At 31.7% G+C, this 18590-nt stretch overlaps 1 protein-coding gene across 3 annotated transcripts; it reads right to left on the reverse strand.

Moving 5' to 3' along the window:
- Nucleotides 1-14937: 14937 nt before the first annotated feature.
- Nucleotides 14938-18073, reverse strand: Mlf (myeloid leukemia factor). 3 transcript variants are annotated; one of them, XM_076419087.1, is made up of 7 exons: nt 17861-18020; nt 17529-17793; nt 17273-17473; nt 17074-17216; nt 16438-16533; nt 15914-15964; nt 14938-15574 (listed from the first exon to the last, which is right to left on the reverse strand). In XM_076419087.1, the coding sequence occupies exons 1-6, from the start codon at nt 17917-17919 to the stop codon at nt 15946-15948; spliced, it is 783 nt and encodes a 260-aa protein (XP_076275202.1). In that variant the 5' UTR covers nt 17920-18020; the 3' UTR covers nt 14938-15574; nt 15914-15945. The 3 variants fall into 3 exon arrangements, with proteins under 3 accessions (XP_076275202.1, XP_076275201.1, XP_076275203.1); XM_076419086.1 differs by lacking the exon at nt 15914-15964; XM_076419088.1 differs by lacking the exons at nt 15914-15964; nt 16438-16533 and having other exon boundaries at nt 17861-18073.
- Nucleotides 18074-18590: the final 517 nt, after the last annotated feature.

Below are 18590 nucleotides of genomic sequence, written 5' to 3' on the forward strand. Positions count from 1 at the left end.
TTTTTGTTATACAATGGCATATAGAAGATGGCTTCAATAAGTAATAAACGTATAAACTAGTATTATTTTGGCGAATGTATCTGGGTGTACTGACACTGCTTCAGAGTAGTTTACATTGGCAGCTCGGATCACACTCGTTCTGGTCTCCAGATTGATATCGCGCTGAATCAGGTTGTTACTGACATAAAATGGGGCGTCAACAATGGCACATAGCACTTTATTTTGAAATTTCTGAAGGATGGCTACGTTGAATTTGTTAGTAGTACCCCACAGTTCGATATCATACGTCCATATGGGCCTAAACATTGACTTATATAGCAATATATAGCTTATTATCCAAAGATAGTTTGGATATAGGCCCTATGAGCCAATTCATCTGATTCAGTTTAAGCCCAAGTTATTTACGCATATGTTTCATCAAATTTAAGCGTAGATCCAGATGCATTTTCAGATATATAACATTATCTGCTTGCGAGAGTTCATGATTATTATGATTTACCCGACGACAAGTCCTTTTACGCAGGATGAACATCAGATGAGTAGATTTTGTCCCATTCGTCGTGATAAGCCATGTTTTCAACCGAAAATCAATTTTATTGAGATGAATTTGGAGCTTTTGTGTAACTGATATTGGATGGCACCGTGAGATGATAATCTCGGCGTATCGTCGGCATATATTGCCACAGTATTGGTGCTTGAGGTCGGTACGTCAGCTAAATAAAGGAGATATAACAATGAATCAAGGCCACTACCCTGCGGAACTCCTGAATATATCGGAAGTACCATAGTTCAGTGTATTTCGTTACCCTGATTTGAATTTTTTTTTTGAGATCTGAGTTTTGTAGTTGAAAATGCGAATGGGGCAAAAGATTAAAATCCAGTATACCAAACCTAATCAAAAAGCTTGAGATATATCGGGGAATGCACCTGAGCAATTTTTTTCTTAAGATTGATTGACCAATCTGTTCTCAACAAGCTATACACTATCGAAATGAATAAAAGCAACAAAAAATATCTGTATTTTGCCTTCAGATTAATCTTTTTTAAATTAGATCTCTATATAATACTGAACGTTCACTGAAAATCATGTAATGCCGATCTGAAGTGATAATTAAGCAAAACTGGTGAATACAGAGGATGGGATAGAGATACACTGAAAATTGAATAGATATATAAATGTTAAACATTGTGATCATACAAGTTTAAGCCAAAGGAAGAATCAGAGCAAATCATGGTTGACACAAACATAACTGTATCAAAATAATATTAAATAGCTACCAAGAAACAATAGAATCAATTTGACTGCTATTTAAAATAACATTTTCAACTGCTCAGCCTGTAAAACATAATATATTTTAATGGGGTTGTAAGATATATTATTAAAGCTTGTTATTAACTAATGTAGCTACTCCCAAACACTCATGGCCTAGCGAGGAATTATAAAAATTCCAGAAATTGTGTTAACCTTTCCGTTACACTTTCTGAATGTGAATGAGAAAAACAATAAAAGGCAAAACAACGCGAAATATAGAATATAAATTGATTAAAGTTTATTTTTGTGTATAAAAAATGACCTTTATTTCGCACTATAAATTCCAAATTTCCTTCTTGCCAACCCAATATTAATATAAAAGGTCCAGCCATTTACATTCATAAGCCATATTGCCTCCATGAATTTTCTCTGATGTTGGTGAGTATAAATATTTTCTCGTTTTCTTAAGGTTACATTTTTTTGTTACCGGACGGTGTACAATCTAATAATGTGGATGACAAGTAACCAGTAAATCATGTATGATATTTTCAATATATGATGATGATTGTGAGCTAAACAAATTAATTATTAATAACAATTTGTTTTAATATTTTGGGCATAAAGTCAACTCACACGTTGGTAAGAAATGAAGGCAAGAAGGCAACGCAAAGCACAATTATAGCATACAAAGAAATCAAAATATATATCAGCGCGATCGAGATATTGAAAAAAAAATTAAAAAAACAGTAATAAAATATTTTTTATTAATTACATCTTACATTAGATAAGCTTAGTACAATTTTAATTTACAAATTAATTTATCACCATTGTTCTATTCTGTTCACCATCAGTCTGACATACTGATGTATTAAAAGTATGTAAAATTAAAAATATACGTATATCTTAATTAATATCGGCAAATTAATATCCAAGTACTGTTTCCTTTGTTGTTGGGATAACAGCCGTGTACCTAGAGTAGTGGTCCCAAGACAATAACCTGGATACACAGGTGTCTAAGTGGGTAACTACCTTGATAAACAGGTATTGTATATGTTGTAATGCTAAATATTGTGCAATTTTTGTAACGACGAAAAAGCTAAATTATGACATACAACAAAATTCTAATCTAAATAAAATAATTAAACAAAAATATTGTTATGAAATATAATTTATTTTAAGATTATAGTACATCTAATGCATATATTACCGAAAGACTTAAAAATACAATTAAATGCACAATTATAATAATTTGCAGGTTAGGGTTGTATTTTAATATATTTACATTTAACTCTTTTCCTTACCAATTATGAATTAGAGTTCCAGGCGCCTTTTCCATGTATTACTATATTCTCTGGAGGCCTAATCTACCTAATTAACAGTTATATATCTAAGTAATATTATATTTCAGAGTATATTTATATTTTACAAATATTTCTTCATTCCTTCGGTACAGTGTTTCATTATAAAGTCAAAAAGATTTCTTGTAATTATCGTAAATTAATTATATTCTCAATTTTAATTTTTTCCACTCTCATTGCCCTGTGTTGGAAATTGTCAACATTGAATCATAATCCCATATTCAAAAAAAAGTTGAAAGTTTCATTCAAGTGAATACCAAAGCTGCTAATTTACAATCTATCCAACATTTATTCACAATTCCATCATTTGTCAAGTTCTTCTTCATTGTGTCTGACCCAGTTCATCCAAACCTGGTGTTATTAACCTTTTACTATCAACTTTTGTTGTCTTAACAGAAACAGTCCTTTATGTGACCGTATCCATACTAATTTTCTGTGCAGCTATAACACCCTAAAAATATTTTCAATAAAAACCGCAGCAACTTAATATATAATAGTAAAAATGTTTACCTCCCTATCAAGTTTTACTGGCAAGAGGAGACTTCCATTATCTCGTTCCTAGTCACAGTAACTGATTAGAGACCCAATATGTTCTATTTGGGTTCGACATTTTCAACCAGATTAATAATATTCAGCGATCTGATATTTATCAAAACAAACAAAGCGTTGAAACAACGTCCGCCTAGTTATAACCTGTAGTTTAAAATTGTAGCGACCCTTTAGGCCACCACGCATTCACCTACACCAAATTCAAAGGTTGGCAACGCCGGTGGATTGGTACCATGCAGTTTTAGGGTATAAAAGGCCACCATGACGACGTCTCGCTCTCTTTCCTTTTCTCTGCCCCCTTATAACAGTACCACTTCCACAACGCTACTTCCTACTTTACCCTTTTAACCTTTTACCTCCTTTACCTAACGTAATATCCTGTCCATTCTCCCGTCGACCAGATGTATCAGTATAAATCGAAATAAACAGGTATTTTGTCACCCAGTGTTTTTAGTTCTCGTGCAAATTTCTTCCACAAATAGTAGTGAGTGTTCGGACAAACAATCACATCGACAGCTACACATTCCGACCGACCGACCAGACGAAAATTCCTACAATTGGTGACGCCGACGTGATCGAAGTGCCCAACAGGTAAACCAGCTCAACATAAGCCACTCGATAGCTGCTCGACACGTGCATGGAAGGATAGCATGAGGAACGGAACCCATCAATATCACATGGTCGACGTTATCCCACGAGACTAGCCTGATGGAAAAAAACCACAGAAAGCCATCATGCTTAACATTAACATATGAACACCCTTGCATCACAAAACGGGACACGCAAGGCATCACGCTTATAGATACCCTCAAACAAATCGGAACGCCTCAAGACGAACCACGTCCTGCTACAACTTCGATGGCAGCTGATCCCGTAAAACTCTTTGCTCAGGTTGGGTTCCCCATCTCATAAGCAGTCTCTGGGCGATTCATTCTGTGATTACGAATGCACTCCGGAACCTGTACCACATAAAGGTACGTTCCACGGCAGCTCCACTAGGAGGGGAGTTATGTAGCGACCGCTACGAGCCTTTAAGCCACCACGCATTCACCTACCGCAAGTCCCAAGGTTAGCAATGCCGGTGGATTGGTACCATGCGGTTCCCGGCTATAAAAGACCACGACGTCTCGCTCTCTTCTCTTTTCTCTACCCCCTTGTAACAGTACCACTTCCACAGCGCTACCGTACTTCCTTTACCTAACCTAATATCCTGTCAATTCTCCCGTCGACCACATGTATCGTTTAATATCAAAATAAACAAGTATTTCTTCAGTGTTTTTAGTTCTCCTGCAAATTCCTTCCAAAAATAGTAGTGAGTGTTCGGACAAACAATCGCATCGACAGCTACACATTCTGACCGACCGACCAGACAAACATTCTACAATATTTAGAAGAATTTCGCGGACGTTTGACAATCGGACAACTTTTTCATGCTGGTTCAGTCACATGTTCGAACTTACCACAGAGCGTTGTGTCTCATTTTAACTGGAATAAACTGAGAAGGAAAATATTGTCTGGTATAAAAACGAATTTATAATCTGCAATAGGCAATACATTATACATCTTGATGGCATAAGTTCTCTACTATTTTGGTTAGACTATGTAAGCAAAAGTGTATAGAAAATTCCGGACTACATGTTTTCGGTGGCAAATTGTCCTGCCGTAACTTCACTAAACATAGATCCAACTTATCTAGAACTATGTATCATTATATTTGTTACGTGTTTTTTATGTATACTGCGGTCGGATATGAAATAAAAGCCGTGTTGTTAGAGCAGATTGGCGGAGGATCTAGGTTCGGCGAGCGCCTTAATATCTGGAGAAGTATGTTAACGGCCGTCACATTTCTTGTCGACGGGATGCCAAAAGCGTATTAGGGCCCCGGCCAGACAATGTTGTTTATCGTTTTAATTAAAAGACTGAAGTTAGTTGTGAGCCGAGCGGGGGAACAATAAACTTAAGGAGATGTTTCCAAGGTGCGAACCCCTCGTAAGCCGTTACGCTACGTTATGACGTGACTAACTGTTATATGACCTAAGAGAATGTCTCACACTTTCTGCGCCACAACGTAGATGATGTTGTAGAACGCTAACTACAACACACATTGTGAAGGCGATTAATTTCAAAAAGGATATTTACTACACGACATATTGATTTTAGTGTTAATAAATAATATATAATAATCTAATAGGCACCTATTTATAATACAAAAACGGTAGCGGACATAGTATTTAATTATTGATTAAAACTATCCAACGTCTCGTTAACATTACAGATTGCATATTCAGTGCTGGAGCCTGAAGTACCTCTAACAGGCGAGTGATCACAACTGGACAAAATGGACCCTGCTTTAATTTATTTTTATTAATATTCTTTTAGCATTCCACAATCTGCTCAATCGGCAATACATTTTTGATGAAATTTATGTTATACAAAACCATGTAGGTCACTTTATTAAGTGATCTTCTGTACAAACTTCTTAAGTACTATTGTACTTAATTTAATTATAATTCTGTGTTATTCTAAACACATAGTATGTGTAAACGTTTTAACTAGCGTTGGGAACTATCCTGTATAAATTGTGACTGAAAACAGTCGAAATTGCTTGGGGCAGTCGATAGTCAAAAAACTAGCGTAGCGAGATGTATAAATTCCTTCACGAACTAACCTTAAAAAAGAAAAGGAAAGTATAATTACTGAATACTATAATAATAATAATAATACATAACATGCAATTTATAATTTAATTATAAACGAAGTAGAATTATTTTTATATTTAAATGTTCTGTACATATGTAAAATGAAATGAAATTTTTCTATAGAATGGAATAATAGCCCACAGATGTTTTATTGTATTTTAATGTGAAAATTTCTATTTTTAAATAACGTACTATAACAAAAATAGATTATACAATAGAACTTAAATAAAACCTAAAAGCTGAAGATGTACAATAACCATAAATACTATATAAAAATTAAACATATACCTAATCATAGAAAAAAAACTAATGACATAATTAAAAATGATCTGAATGAAATGATATAAATGCTTTATTTATTATTGAACGGAAATATGTTTTAATAATTGAGAGAGTAATCGAAATATTACCTAATATTGCCATAAAAACTATTTATCACTCCCAATTTTAATCTTTTTACCCTATTACATTAACAATCTTGAAAAATATCGTACCAAAATGCTATAATATTAATATAGAATATATTGTTCCAAAACAATCATAATATGTTACCTATAAATCTATGTAAGCATAAATTGGGTATATTTTTGTCAAGGTCGCGGCTAGGATGACAGAGCCAGAACATTAAAAATCAGGCGAATGAAACTAGTAGAACCAAAAATAGTAACTAAAAGTACGACTGAAACAGTCGATAGTAAATAGTAACAAAATCAGTCGGACCGAAAATAGCGACTGAAAACAGTCGACTGAAACAGTCACTGGTAAAAAGTAGTCAAATCAGTCGAACCAAAAATAGCTACTGAAACAGTCGACAGTAAAAAGTAGTCATTTACTAAACAGTCGATAGTTCCCAACACTAGTTTTAATCTATGCACTTCACTGACGTCCATTGTTTGACGAGTGCATTTAGGTGCACTAACACATTTTCAGAGTACTTTACACCATAGAATAATAGAGATGCAAATCTATAGGAATATCCAGATGGCGGTTAAATCGGCTGTTCAAGTAATTTGATTGGTCAATTTAAATCTCCATTAAAGGCACCTGTAAGGAAAACATTTTGCTGTGAAGACATTTGATTGGCTCTTTGATAAAGTTTGGCACGTGACTGCCCTGACGTCACGTTTAATTGACCAATAAAATTTAAATAAAAAACAATTTATTTTCTGAAATAAATTTATTAAATATAAATTTAATGAAAGAACTTTGGAACAAATCAAACTTATCTCTTCTGTTTTTTCCCTTTTTCATATTTGTTTAAGGCCATCAATTTAATAGAATCTATTAGAGCTCAGGCTTTTTGTTTTATTATAGTGAAAGCAAACTTCTTATCTGTTAGTCTTTTTCTGTTAAAATTATGTTTACTTGTTTCATCCAAATGTATACGGTGCATATTATTTTTAACATTCTATCTTTCTTTAAGATCGTTAAAAAGTGTACAATTAAAAGGTTTTAAGGTAATTAAAGGTTAATTTACATTTTTATAAAGATGTTTGACAAAATATGTTATATTATCGATGTGGCAATTTTGTGAAAGATATAGCTCAAAGAACTGCTGGCAGTATTATAAAACAATTTTTTAATATCGGAACATCTGCAAATGAAGATATAAAGTGAAGTTGCAATTTTTCAATTCCCCGTTAGTATTGAATTAATCCTCTTCACAAATTCCTAAAGGCAAATGATTTGTCAAACATAATAGCCAAAGGATGTATATTCTTCAATCCATAGACCCCTCAAACCAATTTATTTATTTAGGAGCTATTATTTTAGAAGAGTTTCAACTGTCAAATAACTGACCAAAGAATAAAAGTACATGGCCGTTTTAGCTTCTTTCGGAAAAGGATTAATTTCTAAAATTAAAAAATAAATATTCGATATTTTATATGATTATTAATATGAATAAACGTATCTGAACTTACAACAAAACGCGCTGTAACGATTATCAGTATCTCTGATGGTTAATCCAGTCAGTTTGGGATTTTTAACATTATTAACCGCTTTTTAAAGGCAACTGAATACTTCGAAGTAAAATCACTCTGCATTTCTTTACTATCTGTGCATCCGGATATACAACACTTCATAAATCGAGAATTCAGTTTACTCATTATACTACCGTCTTATAGATACTGATGAACTAATAACTCAATCTTTAGAGATATAATAATCTAAATGCACTGCTCCTTAGGTTAGGCACGCTGAAAATGGCGTCAGAAACAAATAAACAATAAAGATGCTTTAAAGACGATGTGAACCAATCAGATCCCGTCGAGACTCATAGCATAGCGATTAAAACGAGTAATATGTTAAAATTAGCGACATCTAGATATTGGACGTCGCGAAACATTTCGCCAGAATTTCCTATAAAGTTAAATCTCTATTTCTCTATGAATATAAACCCCATATGAGTATTGGACGTAGCAAAACTTTTCTCCAGAGATCCCTATTCAGTTTTATCTATTACTCTATGGCACTAACAAACAAAAACATGAAGCATGCATCATAGAGAAATAGAGATTTAACTTCATAGGAAATTTTGGGGAAATGTTTCGCGACGTCCAACATATAAATGTCGGTACCTTTAACAAATTACTTCTTTTATTCGCTATGCTAAGAGCCGCGATGGGATCTGATTGGTTCATTTCGTTCTATGGTTTGTTTATTTTGTACATTTTCATTGTGCCCTATATAGAGAACAGTGTAGATTTTTATAACGTTTATACATTAAATTATTATTTTACTATATTAGTATCTAAAAGTCGGTAGTTAAAATGCATTGTCGTTCTAGGAAGAATTGTGTGCCCGGATGCACAGATAGTGAGGAAATGCATCAGCGTTTTCCGTTAAAAAAGTACTCGGCGATCTTTAAGAAATAAGTAGAAAACATTAAAAATCCAAAACTGGTTGGGTTAAACATGAAACAAATTTATGATCGTTACCATGTCAGACATTTTTGTGATACCTTTGAACTTTCCTTTAAGTACTTATGAACAATTTAGTGATGGTGAAAATAATACCAGAATATGTACAAAAAGTGGATCAAAATCAAAATGATATAGAAGGTAAATTGAAGGAGTAATAATAATAAATATATATATATATATATATATATATATATATATATATATATATATTTATATTTATATTTTTGAGTAAAACAGATGAACAGAATATTAAGAGGGAAAGTGTGTTTTCAGTATAAGAAAACAAAAGGACAGAACTCTGATAGATCCTATTAAATTGATGGCACTAAACAAGTATGAAAAAGGAAAAAGACAGAATAGATAATTTTGATTTGCATGTACCAAAGTTTTTTGCTTACGGTTTTATATATGTATATATATATATATATATATATATATATATATATATTATAGATATAATTTTTATATTATATTTATATTTTGTAGGTAAATTTACATTATATATTTGTATTTATTGTTATACATTATATTTATATTTAATTGAATCTTATTTAATAAATTTATTTACAGAAAAATTGTTTTTTTTTACAAATTTACAAATTTTTAAAAATTTTCAGAATAATTGAAAAAAATTGTTTTTTATTTAAAATTCATTGGTCAATTAAACATGACGTCAAGGCTGTCAGGTGCCAAACATTACTAATAAGCCAATCAAATGTTTTCACAGTAAAAATTTTTCTTACAGGTGCCTATAATAGAAATTTAAATTGACCAATCAAATTACTTGAATGGTCCATTATGGTGACCTCTGGATGTTGAACAAAGCAAAACTTTTCACCAGAGTCCCCTATTGAGTTGCATCTCTATTACTCTATGGCATGAATTCAAACGACTGTTAAACAGCCTTAACCTAACAGTTTTAATCTTTAATTGTTAAATTCGATGCTTTTGGTATTTATGAAAATAAAATAATAGTTTTTATATTATATAATAATTTTATATTATTACGTTATTCAATATATAACGATCAAAATTGTATTTTCTACATACATTATTTTTGCTATTTAAGCAAACTCATCAAACACTTAATAACTACTGACGAGACTGCTCCGTAAAATCCTAATTTTGATTTCAACGATTAAAAAGGTAATTTGGATGTCACTGACAAAGGATACCAAAAAAACGACGATGAAAATGAACTGCAAGTCCTATTATATAAAAACCCACCTCAAACTCTCAAAAAACTTTTGCATCTGATAAATCAGCTGTACCAAAACATATCCAAAATAATCGCCTATTGAACAAACTGATCGGCGAGTTATTTCAAAAAAGGCGATCAATATCGAGTAACAGAGGCAAAATCACTCTCTTACATGGCAACAGTCTGTGATACGTTGGAAGAGTTGTGAATGATAAACCGTTACAGATCCAAAGTTCTGCCACACCAGCTTACTCACCAGACAGCGCTTGATTAGCGCATATAGTCTAACATATCTAAAGTTGGTGTGATAAACATACATCATCTAAATTTATGGCGGAAAAACATCGCAATGTTACCGTATCAACTCTGAGTTTTGGTTCGGTTTAACTTTTATATATAACAAAATTCTAGTTTAATAAAATAATGAAACAAATATATATATATATATATATATATATAGATTATTTTAACATATATTATGAAATAATTTAAACTACAGTTAATTATACAGCCACAATAATTTATAGGTTACAGTTGTTTTATTATATTTACATTGAACTCTTTTCGGCGCCGCCCATGAGTTCTAGACGCGTTTTTTATGTAGTGGTGAAGCCCCCTGGAGGCCTATTCTACTTAATTAATAATTGTATATCCAAGTAATGTGTTTTACCTTCATTAGAGAATATATTTACTTTTTAGTTAGTTAGTTCTTGTTTCCTTCGATGGTGTGTTGCCTTGTCAAGCCATTTGATATCTGAATTCGCCCTTTGCCATATCTGCAAAACAGTTGGTATTTTTCTCTCCTCGGACATTTTTACCAAATACTCATGTATATTCAGAACAATTACACACATTTAATAGACATAAATCTTTCACACACTAGATTTCCCACAATTATCGTATACCAATTATATACACACCTTTAAATGTTTCTATTAAATATATGACTTGTGCCGATACAAGAGCCAGTGTAGAAAAGAGGAAGAAGAGTTAGTAGAGGGCGCGTAGAGTAACTTGTATCAAATTTGTATAAAAAACCAGGGATCAAAATAAAGTTTCTCTTTTGTTCCAAGGCCATAAATGGTGTAATTAATTCCGTCCCGTCCCGAATCATAAGTGATTCGTAACAGTTTCCACTCTCATGAAGCACTATAACAGGTCATGGAAAAGTCCCAGCCTGACACATAGATGGTGCTACTAGAATTAAATTCATATGTTTTTAGTTAGCACTGACCTCCAAAAGATATGTGTATAAATTTGAAAGATCATTAGTTTGTGAATTATAGCATTTTGAGTGAGGCAACTTTTGCTATTGTGAAAAAAATTGATAAGAAGGAATTTCGCGTATTGATAAAATATTGCTTTTTGAAGAGAAAAAATACAGTTGCAGCAAAAACTTGGCTTGATGCCGATTTCCCGGACACTGCCTCAGTAAAATCAACCATGAAAGATTGAAACTGGATGGAACAGCAGACACTAAAAATATCAACTGAACGTGTACATCATATCATTCGCGAATATTTGGGTATGAGAAAGCTCTGTGCAAAGTGGTTGCCGCGCGAGCTCACTTTTGACCAAAAACAACGACGAGTTGATGATTCGGAGCAGTGTTTGAAGATAATCAAGCGTAAAAACCGAGTTTTTGCGTCGATATGTGACAATGAATGAAACATGGCTCCATCATTTCACTCCGAAGTACCATCGAATCCGCTCCAAAGCGAGGGAAAACGCAACAGTCGGCTGGCAAAGTTATGGCGTCTATATTTTGGGATGCGTATAGAATAAATTTCATTGACTACCTTGAAAAAGGAAGGATCATCAACAGCGACTATTACATAGCGTTTTTGGACCGTTTGAAGGACGAAATCGCGAAAAACGGCTGCATTTGAAGAAAAAGAAAGTGCTGCTTCACCAAGACAATGCACCATGTCACGTCAGTGAAAACGATGGCAAAAATCCATGAATTGGGCTTTGAATTGCTTCCTCATCCACCGTACTCTCCAGATCTGGCCCCCAGCGACTATTTCCTGTTCTCAGATCTCAAAAGAATGCTCGCTGGGAAGAAATTTTCGTCGAATGAAGAGGTGATCGGCGAAACTAAAGCCTATTTTAAAGAAAATGACAAATCATACTACAAAAATGGTATCGAAAAGTTGGAGGGTCGCTATAATCGGTGTATAACCCTTGAAGGGAATTATGTTGAATAAAAAACTATTTTTTTCAAAAAAATGTGTTTTACTATGATAGGTCAGGGACTTTTGAATTGACATATATATATATATATATATATATATATATATATATATATATATATATATATATATATATATATATATATATATATATATATATATATATATATATAATATATATATATATATATATATATATATATATATATATTATATATATATATATATATATATATATATATATATATATATATATATATATGTATATATAATGAATTATTAATAAAGGTTATGACTAATAAAATCTAATTAATTGTTATTCCAACTTTTACCTTTTCCTATCAACTTTAGTTGTCTTACACTATTTTTATTATCATCTTGCCATGAGTGACCATTGGGTGTATTGGTCCCTTTCTGAAATATCCATTTATCATCTAAATGCACAAATTGAAATAAGTTTTTTTATTTTATTGTATTCTTTTAAAAGCAATGTCTGGAAGTTCCATTAGACCTCAGCTTCTTTTAGAGCAGACCGAATTGAATTTGTTCAATTATATTTCGGGTTTGCAGCTCAAGATCGTTTATAGTTTTGAAACTTACGTTTAAACGGACTTGTTCCTGCATTATTATTCCAAACATTATTAAGTCCAAACATGCCTCAGTTCGTAAATTTGTTAGTAAAATTAGACTTCTTTGTTTTTTCAGAATTGTCGCACCTGGTATTAACAATAGTGTAGCGTGATCAGATGATAGTTATTATAGTTCCGATGATGAGATGCCTTTCGAAACGTAAAAGCCCAGTAGATCCGGCACTGTCGGTGGGCCAGTAAGTGTTTTCACGCCCTGAATGATAGTTACAATTAGTAATATTTATTGTTGAGAGTAATTCATTTCCTTTTTCAGGTGTTATTAATCTGGTACCCCAGGCTCTGTGTTTACCATTAAAGTATCCGTCAATAATAAACCTTGGGCCTAATTTTAAAAATAAATCTCTGTATTGTTGTGTTATATTATCTTGGTGGGCAATATATATCTCTTATGTTTATTTCAGCGCCGTTCTTTTCAATGCTAACTATCGTGACTTGTAAAAGATTTATAGATTAATGAATATTTTCATTGATATATTGTACAAATTCAGAAAATAATATTCTACTGTTCCAAAATTCGACGCCTATTGCGACATATTATTGACATAGTTGCTCCGACATATTTTTAAACTTACGATACCGAAATGTTGTGTTGAGAATATAAATTCAAACCCGTTATAGGAAAGTTTAACGTCAATTCTCTGTGTCTGACTGTTTGATGTCAACGTCTTGAGCCGCCAAATTCCCTTAAGTCGGTTAAAATTAAATCGTTAGTTTCGGGAATCCGTTCGCGTGCTACTTCAAAACAGCGAAGGCATCTTTGATCTGCCGTTACCGTTCGTCGTGCACCGCTGACAAAGGCAAATACTAGTCCGGTTCTTGTCAATGGCCCGTTTAAATTCACTTAGTCGCCAGAGATGTTGTTGTCGGACCCGCGATTCGGTCCCAGTTCATCTGGAATAAACCAAATGCACTTTGCAATGGCGCGTTATTGAGTAGATATCCTTAAGCCTAGCAGTAATTGGAACAGGATTTGATATAGAGTAGATTAAAACGTGCCTAGTTAATTTTTCGGTAAAGTAGCGGAAATTAAATTAAAATAACCAGAAACCTAACAAAAATAATATGTATAGTTCTAAAAGTGACAGTTGAATACCATCAATGCAGTCTTTTTTTTACAGGACTTGCAGGAGAATTACCCCTCAACGGCATCTATTATCTCGTTGTCATCTCGTATCATCTACTTTTCGTTTCCATAAAATCAGAAGGAAATAAAACTGGTGAATTTGAGTGTATTGTTACACCTACAGAAGCTACTTAAGACCATTAAATACGACCAAACTCGTTAAATACGAGCCCAAAAAAGTCCTCAATGACTTCGCACCAAAACGGTGCCATAAGTCTTTTTGGATTCACTACCACCTGTCGATTGAGGCCGTTTCATATAAAGTATTTAAAAGATATTCGATGATTTTTTGACAATAAAAAACGTTTTATCATTAGGATGAGTACAGGTCGCAAACATCAACACTTTCCAATTAACATACATATACTTTTACCTTTTCTTAATCTAATCTATATCTCTATTATCGGATGGAAAACATAATATGAAAAATGTACTAAAACTTGTTTGATGTTTCCAAGCATTCGATTAACATAGCAAATGAGGAATGAAAAAACATAAAGAAGAAAAACTACAAAGTTAAAAAGATTCGGAGTGTTGCACTATCACAGAATATAGAGATTTAGAAGCTGCCTCAGAAAAATGCCTGCCTCTATTTGGAAGTAACTCTATATTAGCAATAATACGTAATATAAAATACTACATCCATAATACAAGAAAAATATAATTAATCCTCGAAAAAGGCTGCATATTTTGCCACGACAATTCAGTTATCCAAACGACCCGTGAATGATTAACCATGAAGCCAATAATGGATATATTTAACATATATGTTATAAAAATGGCCTGGAATTAAAATGTACATATTGGGAAAATACATAAATTACTTTTAACTAATTAATTTTTATACAAACATGCTACAAATTAATTCCAATACCCACAATAAGATGATTAAATAACATATTATGTAATAATTCATTAACCAAAAAGTTAGTGTAGGGTGATAATTATTGTAAGGGTACAAAACAAACTAGGGGTTAGTAAAACAATTGTTTTCGGACAATTTTTAATATATTTGAATATTTTGCAGTGAGCTGCAATGAAAACATTTAAAAAAATATGCACAAAAGTTTTGAATTGACTATAATCTCGAAAAAATACACCTTAAATTACCACTTAAACTGCACATTACAAAATAAAAAATTAAAAACTAAGCTTATTTTTCCGCATGTTTCAAAACTTTTGCTTCAAAAACACGAATACTACAAGAGGAATGAAACTTTTATTATAATCCATTAAGACAAAAAGAAAAAGGAAATAATCTACTAAACCTAAAACTGATTATTCACAGAACGACACCGATAATACAATATAAGTTTGATGGAGTTTTTTTTTTATTTGTGGAAGTTGAAGAGTGTGAAACACGATAAACCCAAATATTTTCCTAATATTGATCTAACATATATTATGTGACACTATCTAGGAGAAAAGGAATATATTGGAACAGTTTAATTAAGCTACATGTCATGGTAAAAAACACGTACTCCTTTTTTTCCATAAATAAAAAACAATTAGCCCAAGATAAAATGGATTCTTTATTTATCTTGGGGTGCTCCTGAGACTATTTTTACATTTTTCGACTTTCTTGGCTTTTCCTGTCCGGGGGCACTGTAAGGGGTCCTCTGAGAACTGAAATAATTTACAGTTATGAAATATATTTCATAAAAAACTATAGTAAAGATCAGAAAAGTATTTCTTTAATAAACACTCTTTTTTTGTAAAACAAACAAAATATATTTAAGCAATAAAACAAAGGCTTATTTAAAACGCATATTATTTTAGTAACAGAGATATCAGACATATCAAATTGTAATTTATACAAAGAAAACTTTTCTGATTCCCTTATAATTGTTACATTTAACATAAATAGTATCAAAACGTTAAAAATAAAAACGCCGTTACAAAAGTACGTGCAAGTTCAACAAAACAGTGTTAATAGTGATAGAAGCGTTTTATAAAATTACTTACTGGTATGTTATTTTTTATTTAATTTTTTGAACTCAAAAACGTCTAACCAACCTGTAAGAGAACAACCACAACCTAAATTAAAAATAACCGGGCCTTTTTTCAATTAGTATGAAGCTAATAGGCAATAATACAAATTATTTCAAATGAATTTACAATTAAGAGCATGAGTAGATTAAAAAGTTAATATACTAGATTGATAACTTGAAAATTCAATATGAAAGAAAATATATAAATTCCTAATAGTATTATTTTAACAATGATATTATTTATGGTATATATCGCTCTCTTAATAAAAATCTTCCATTGTAGTTTCCCAATATATTTAAATTAAAAATAGCAGCTGATAGAAGAAAACTTTGGGATTAAAAGTGGATCATGCATATTTCTAATTTCTAATTAATTGTTTAATACAGTTAATAAAAAACGACATAAAACGAACCTCATCACGGTTGAATGAAGCTTCATGTAAAATGCAAGGAATATGAAAAAAATTATCAAGTGGTTAAAGATTAATTGGAACCTACCTAGCAGAACTTGGTGTTGAGGGTAAACTTAATTTTGATCGTATACTTCTTCTACCAGAAACTGTAGGAGCTAAGGGCCTTTCTCTTTGTAGCCGGCTATAAGCATGCACCACATTAAAAGCACAAATATATTACACTTAACAAGCAGTACTATTTATTACTATAAAGTATATCAAATTTATATGAAATATACACTATTGTCCAAAGTATAAATATATAAAATAAAAAAAATAAATGACTACATATTTATGAGGCAATCTCAATTATGCAATAACAATTTTTCTACAAATTAAAGCTAAATTAATACCTCAATGCTAAAAATGTTACAATGATATATGTTAATGAATAGAAGAAACTTACAAATGAGATAATCAATTAATACATTCTGGTCTCTACAAATATTTAATATAATGCTGGTTTTAAAGCACAACTTTAGAATTGCTTGCAAAATTAGTTATAATACCTTATGTAAATAATAAGAAACATAAGAATGAGACCTTATCTTATGTACAAATATTCTTTACCAATTTATAATTATTTTACAGATGAACGATGACAATAGCGTATACAATAAAAAAAACATCTACTGTAAAAACTGATCATTAAATAATAAATATGTAACTGTTTGAAATTTACCTGGATCCTGCAGTTATTGCTGGAACAGCTGGATATCCACCATATGCATGGCGATTTCTAGCTGTCCCTGATGTAATTCTTGGTATTTCTGACACACATCTAGTTTTAGTTTCCCATTCTCTGTTAAATTCGTCAGCATCATCCTTATCATAAAAATAAAAATTAAGATTTATCAACCATACTTTACTAAAAAACTCACCTCGTCTAAATTTATAAAATCTTCACGTTCTTCTCTATCTCCAGTATGCATGTTTTGTTCCTTTTCGATTATATGTGCCCTGTCTCCAATATGATGACCAATTGCCATTTTTTTAGTACCAGTCATAGTATCTGTAACTGTCCTTTGGGTTTCCTTTACACCACCTGGACCAACTTTTGTGCTAGATGTGGCTTTGTACACCTATCAATTAAATACATGATCAATATGTGGTCCAAAAAATAAATGTTTTCAGTACTTGAGGTTGTCCATCAGGTCCAGATGTCATACTTATAACTGTGCTAGAACTACTATAATTACAATTGCCGATCGGGCCTGCCATTGAATCTAAAGAACTGCTCATCAAACGATTAAAATTAGACATCATCCCAAATGGAGACATTAGTGAGTGCATTCCAGCCCTAGGATTGGCAAAATCTCGGAACATGCCTCCCATAGCAAAGCTATCTTGAAACATAGAATTCATCATGTGGTCCATAGAACGCATTTGCCTCATCGCCGACCTAAAATAAAGTGGATAAGTATCTAAAGCACGACACGACGATTTAAAAACAAATACACCGAACTTACCCAAAAAACGGATCTTCATCCATGTTGCCCATTAGAGAGCCAAAAAGTGACATACTCATTATATTAATTGGAAAAAAGTGAATGATAATACAGAAGAAATATACTAAAAACAGGCGCAAAACCTCTTTGACTTATCTGACATATGTTTCTAATTGCACTGTCAGAATTTAATTTTTGACAGTAATGGCTTTTACCGGACAATAGACAAAGAGACTACAAGAGAATTTACTAGAATATGTCTGCAAAAAACCGAGACAGGTATACAATTTCCATTTTTCTTCTAAAGGGTTTTATATAACACTTTTAGGAGTGATTTTAGGGATGCACAAAATTATCGATATTCGCTGAAAGAAATTTTCGATTTTTTTAGCCGATATTTTTTAATATTTTTCAGAATAGATTCAATATAATTTAAAAAAAACCTTTTAGGAAATTTAGAAAATAAAAATATTTTTTATGCTAATATTTCACTATTTTTATTTCTTAAAAATATCGATATTTATTCTTCCGCTTTATCGATATATCGATATTTTTTTAATATCGATATTTTTTTCGATAGCCGACATCCATAAGTACTTTATAAATATATGTGAATTTTAAAAAAAATTATAATATAGGCATAATTATTTAATAAAATATAACTTCTTTTTTTTAATATTATGGGATATGAAATATTTACTTATTATAAATTAATATTATTTTAAAATTAGTTTGAGGTCACTCCAAATTG

This window comes from Rhynchophorus ferrugineus, unplaced genomic scaffold (genome assembly GCF_030347505.1).
Source record: "Rhynchophorus ferrugineus isolate W39M unplaced genomic scaffold, kcgeb_rfMv2 rfM1, whole genome shotgun sequence".
NCBI classification, from domain to species: Eukaryota; Metazoa; Arthropoda; class Insecta; order Coleoptera; family Curculionidae; genus Rhynchophorus; species Rhynchophorus ferrugineus.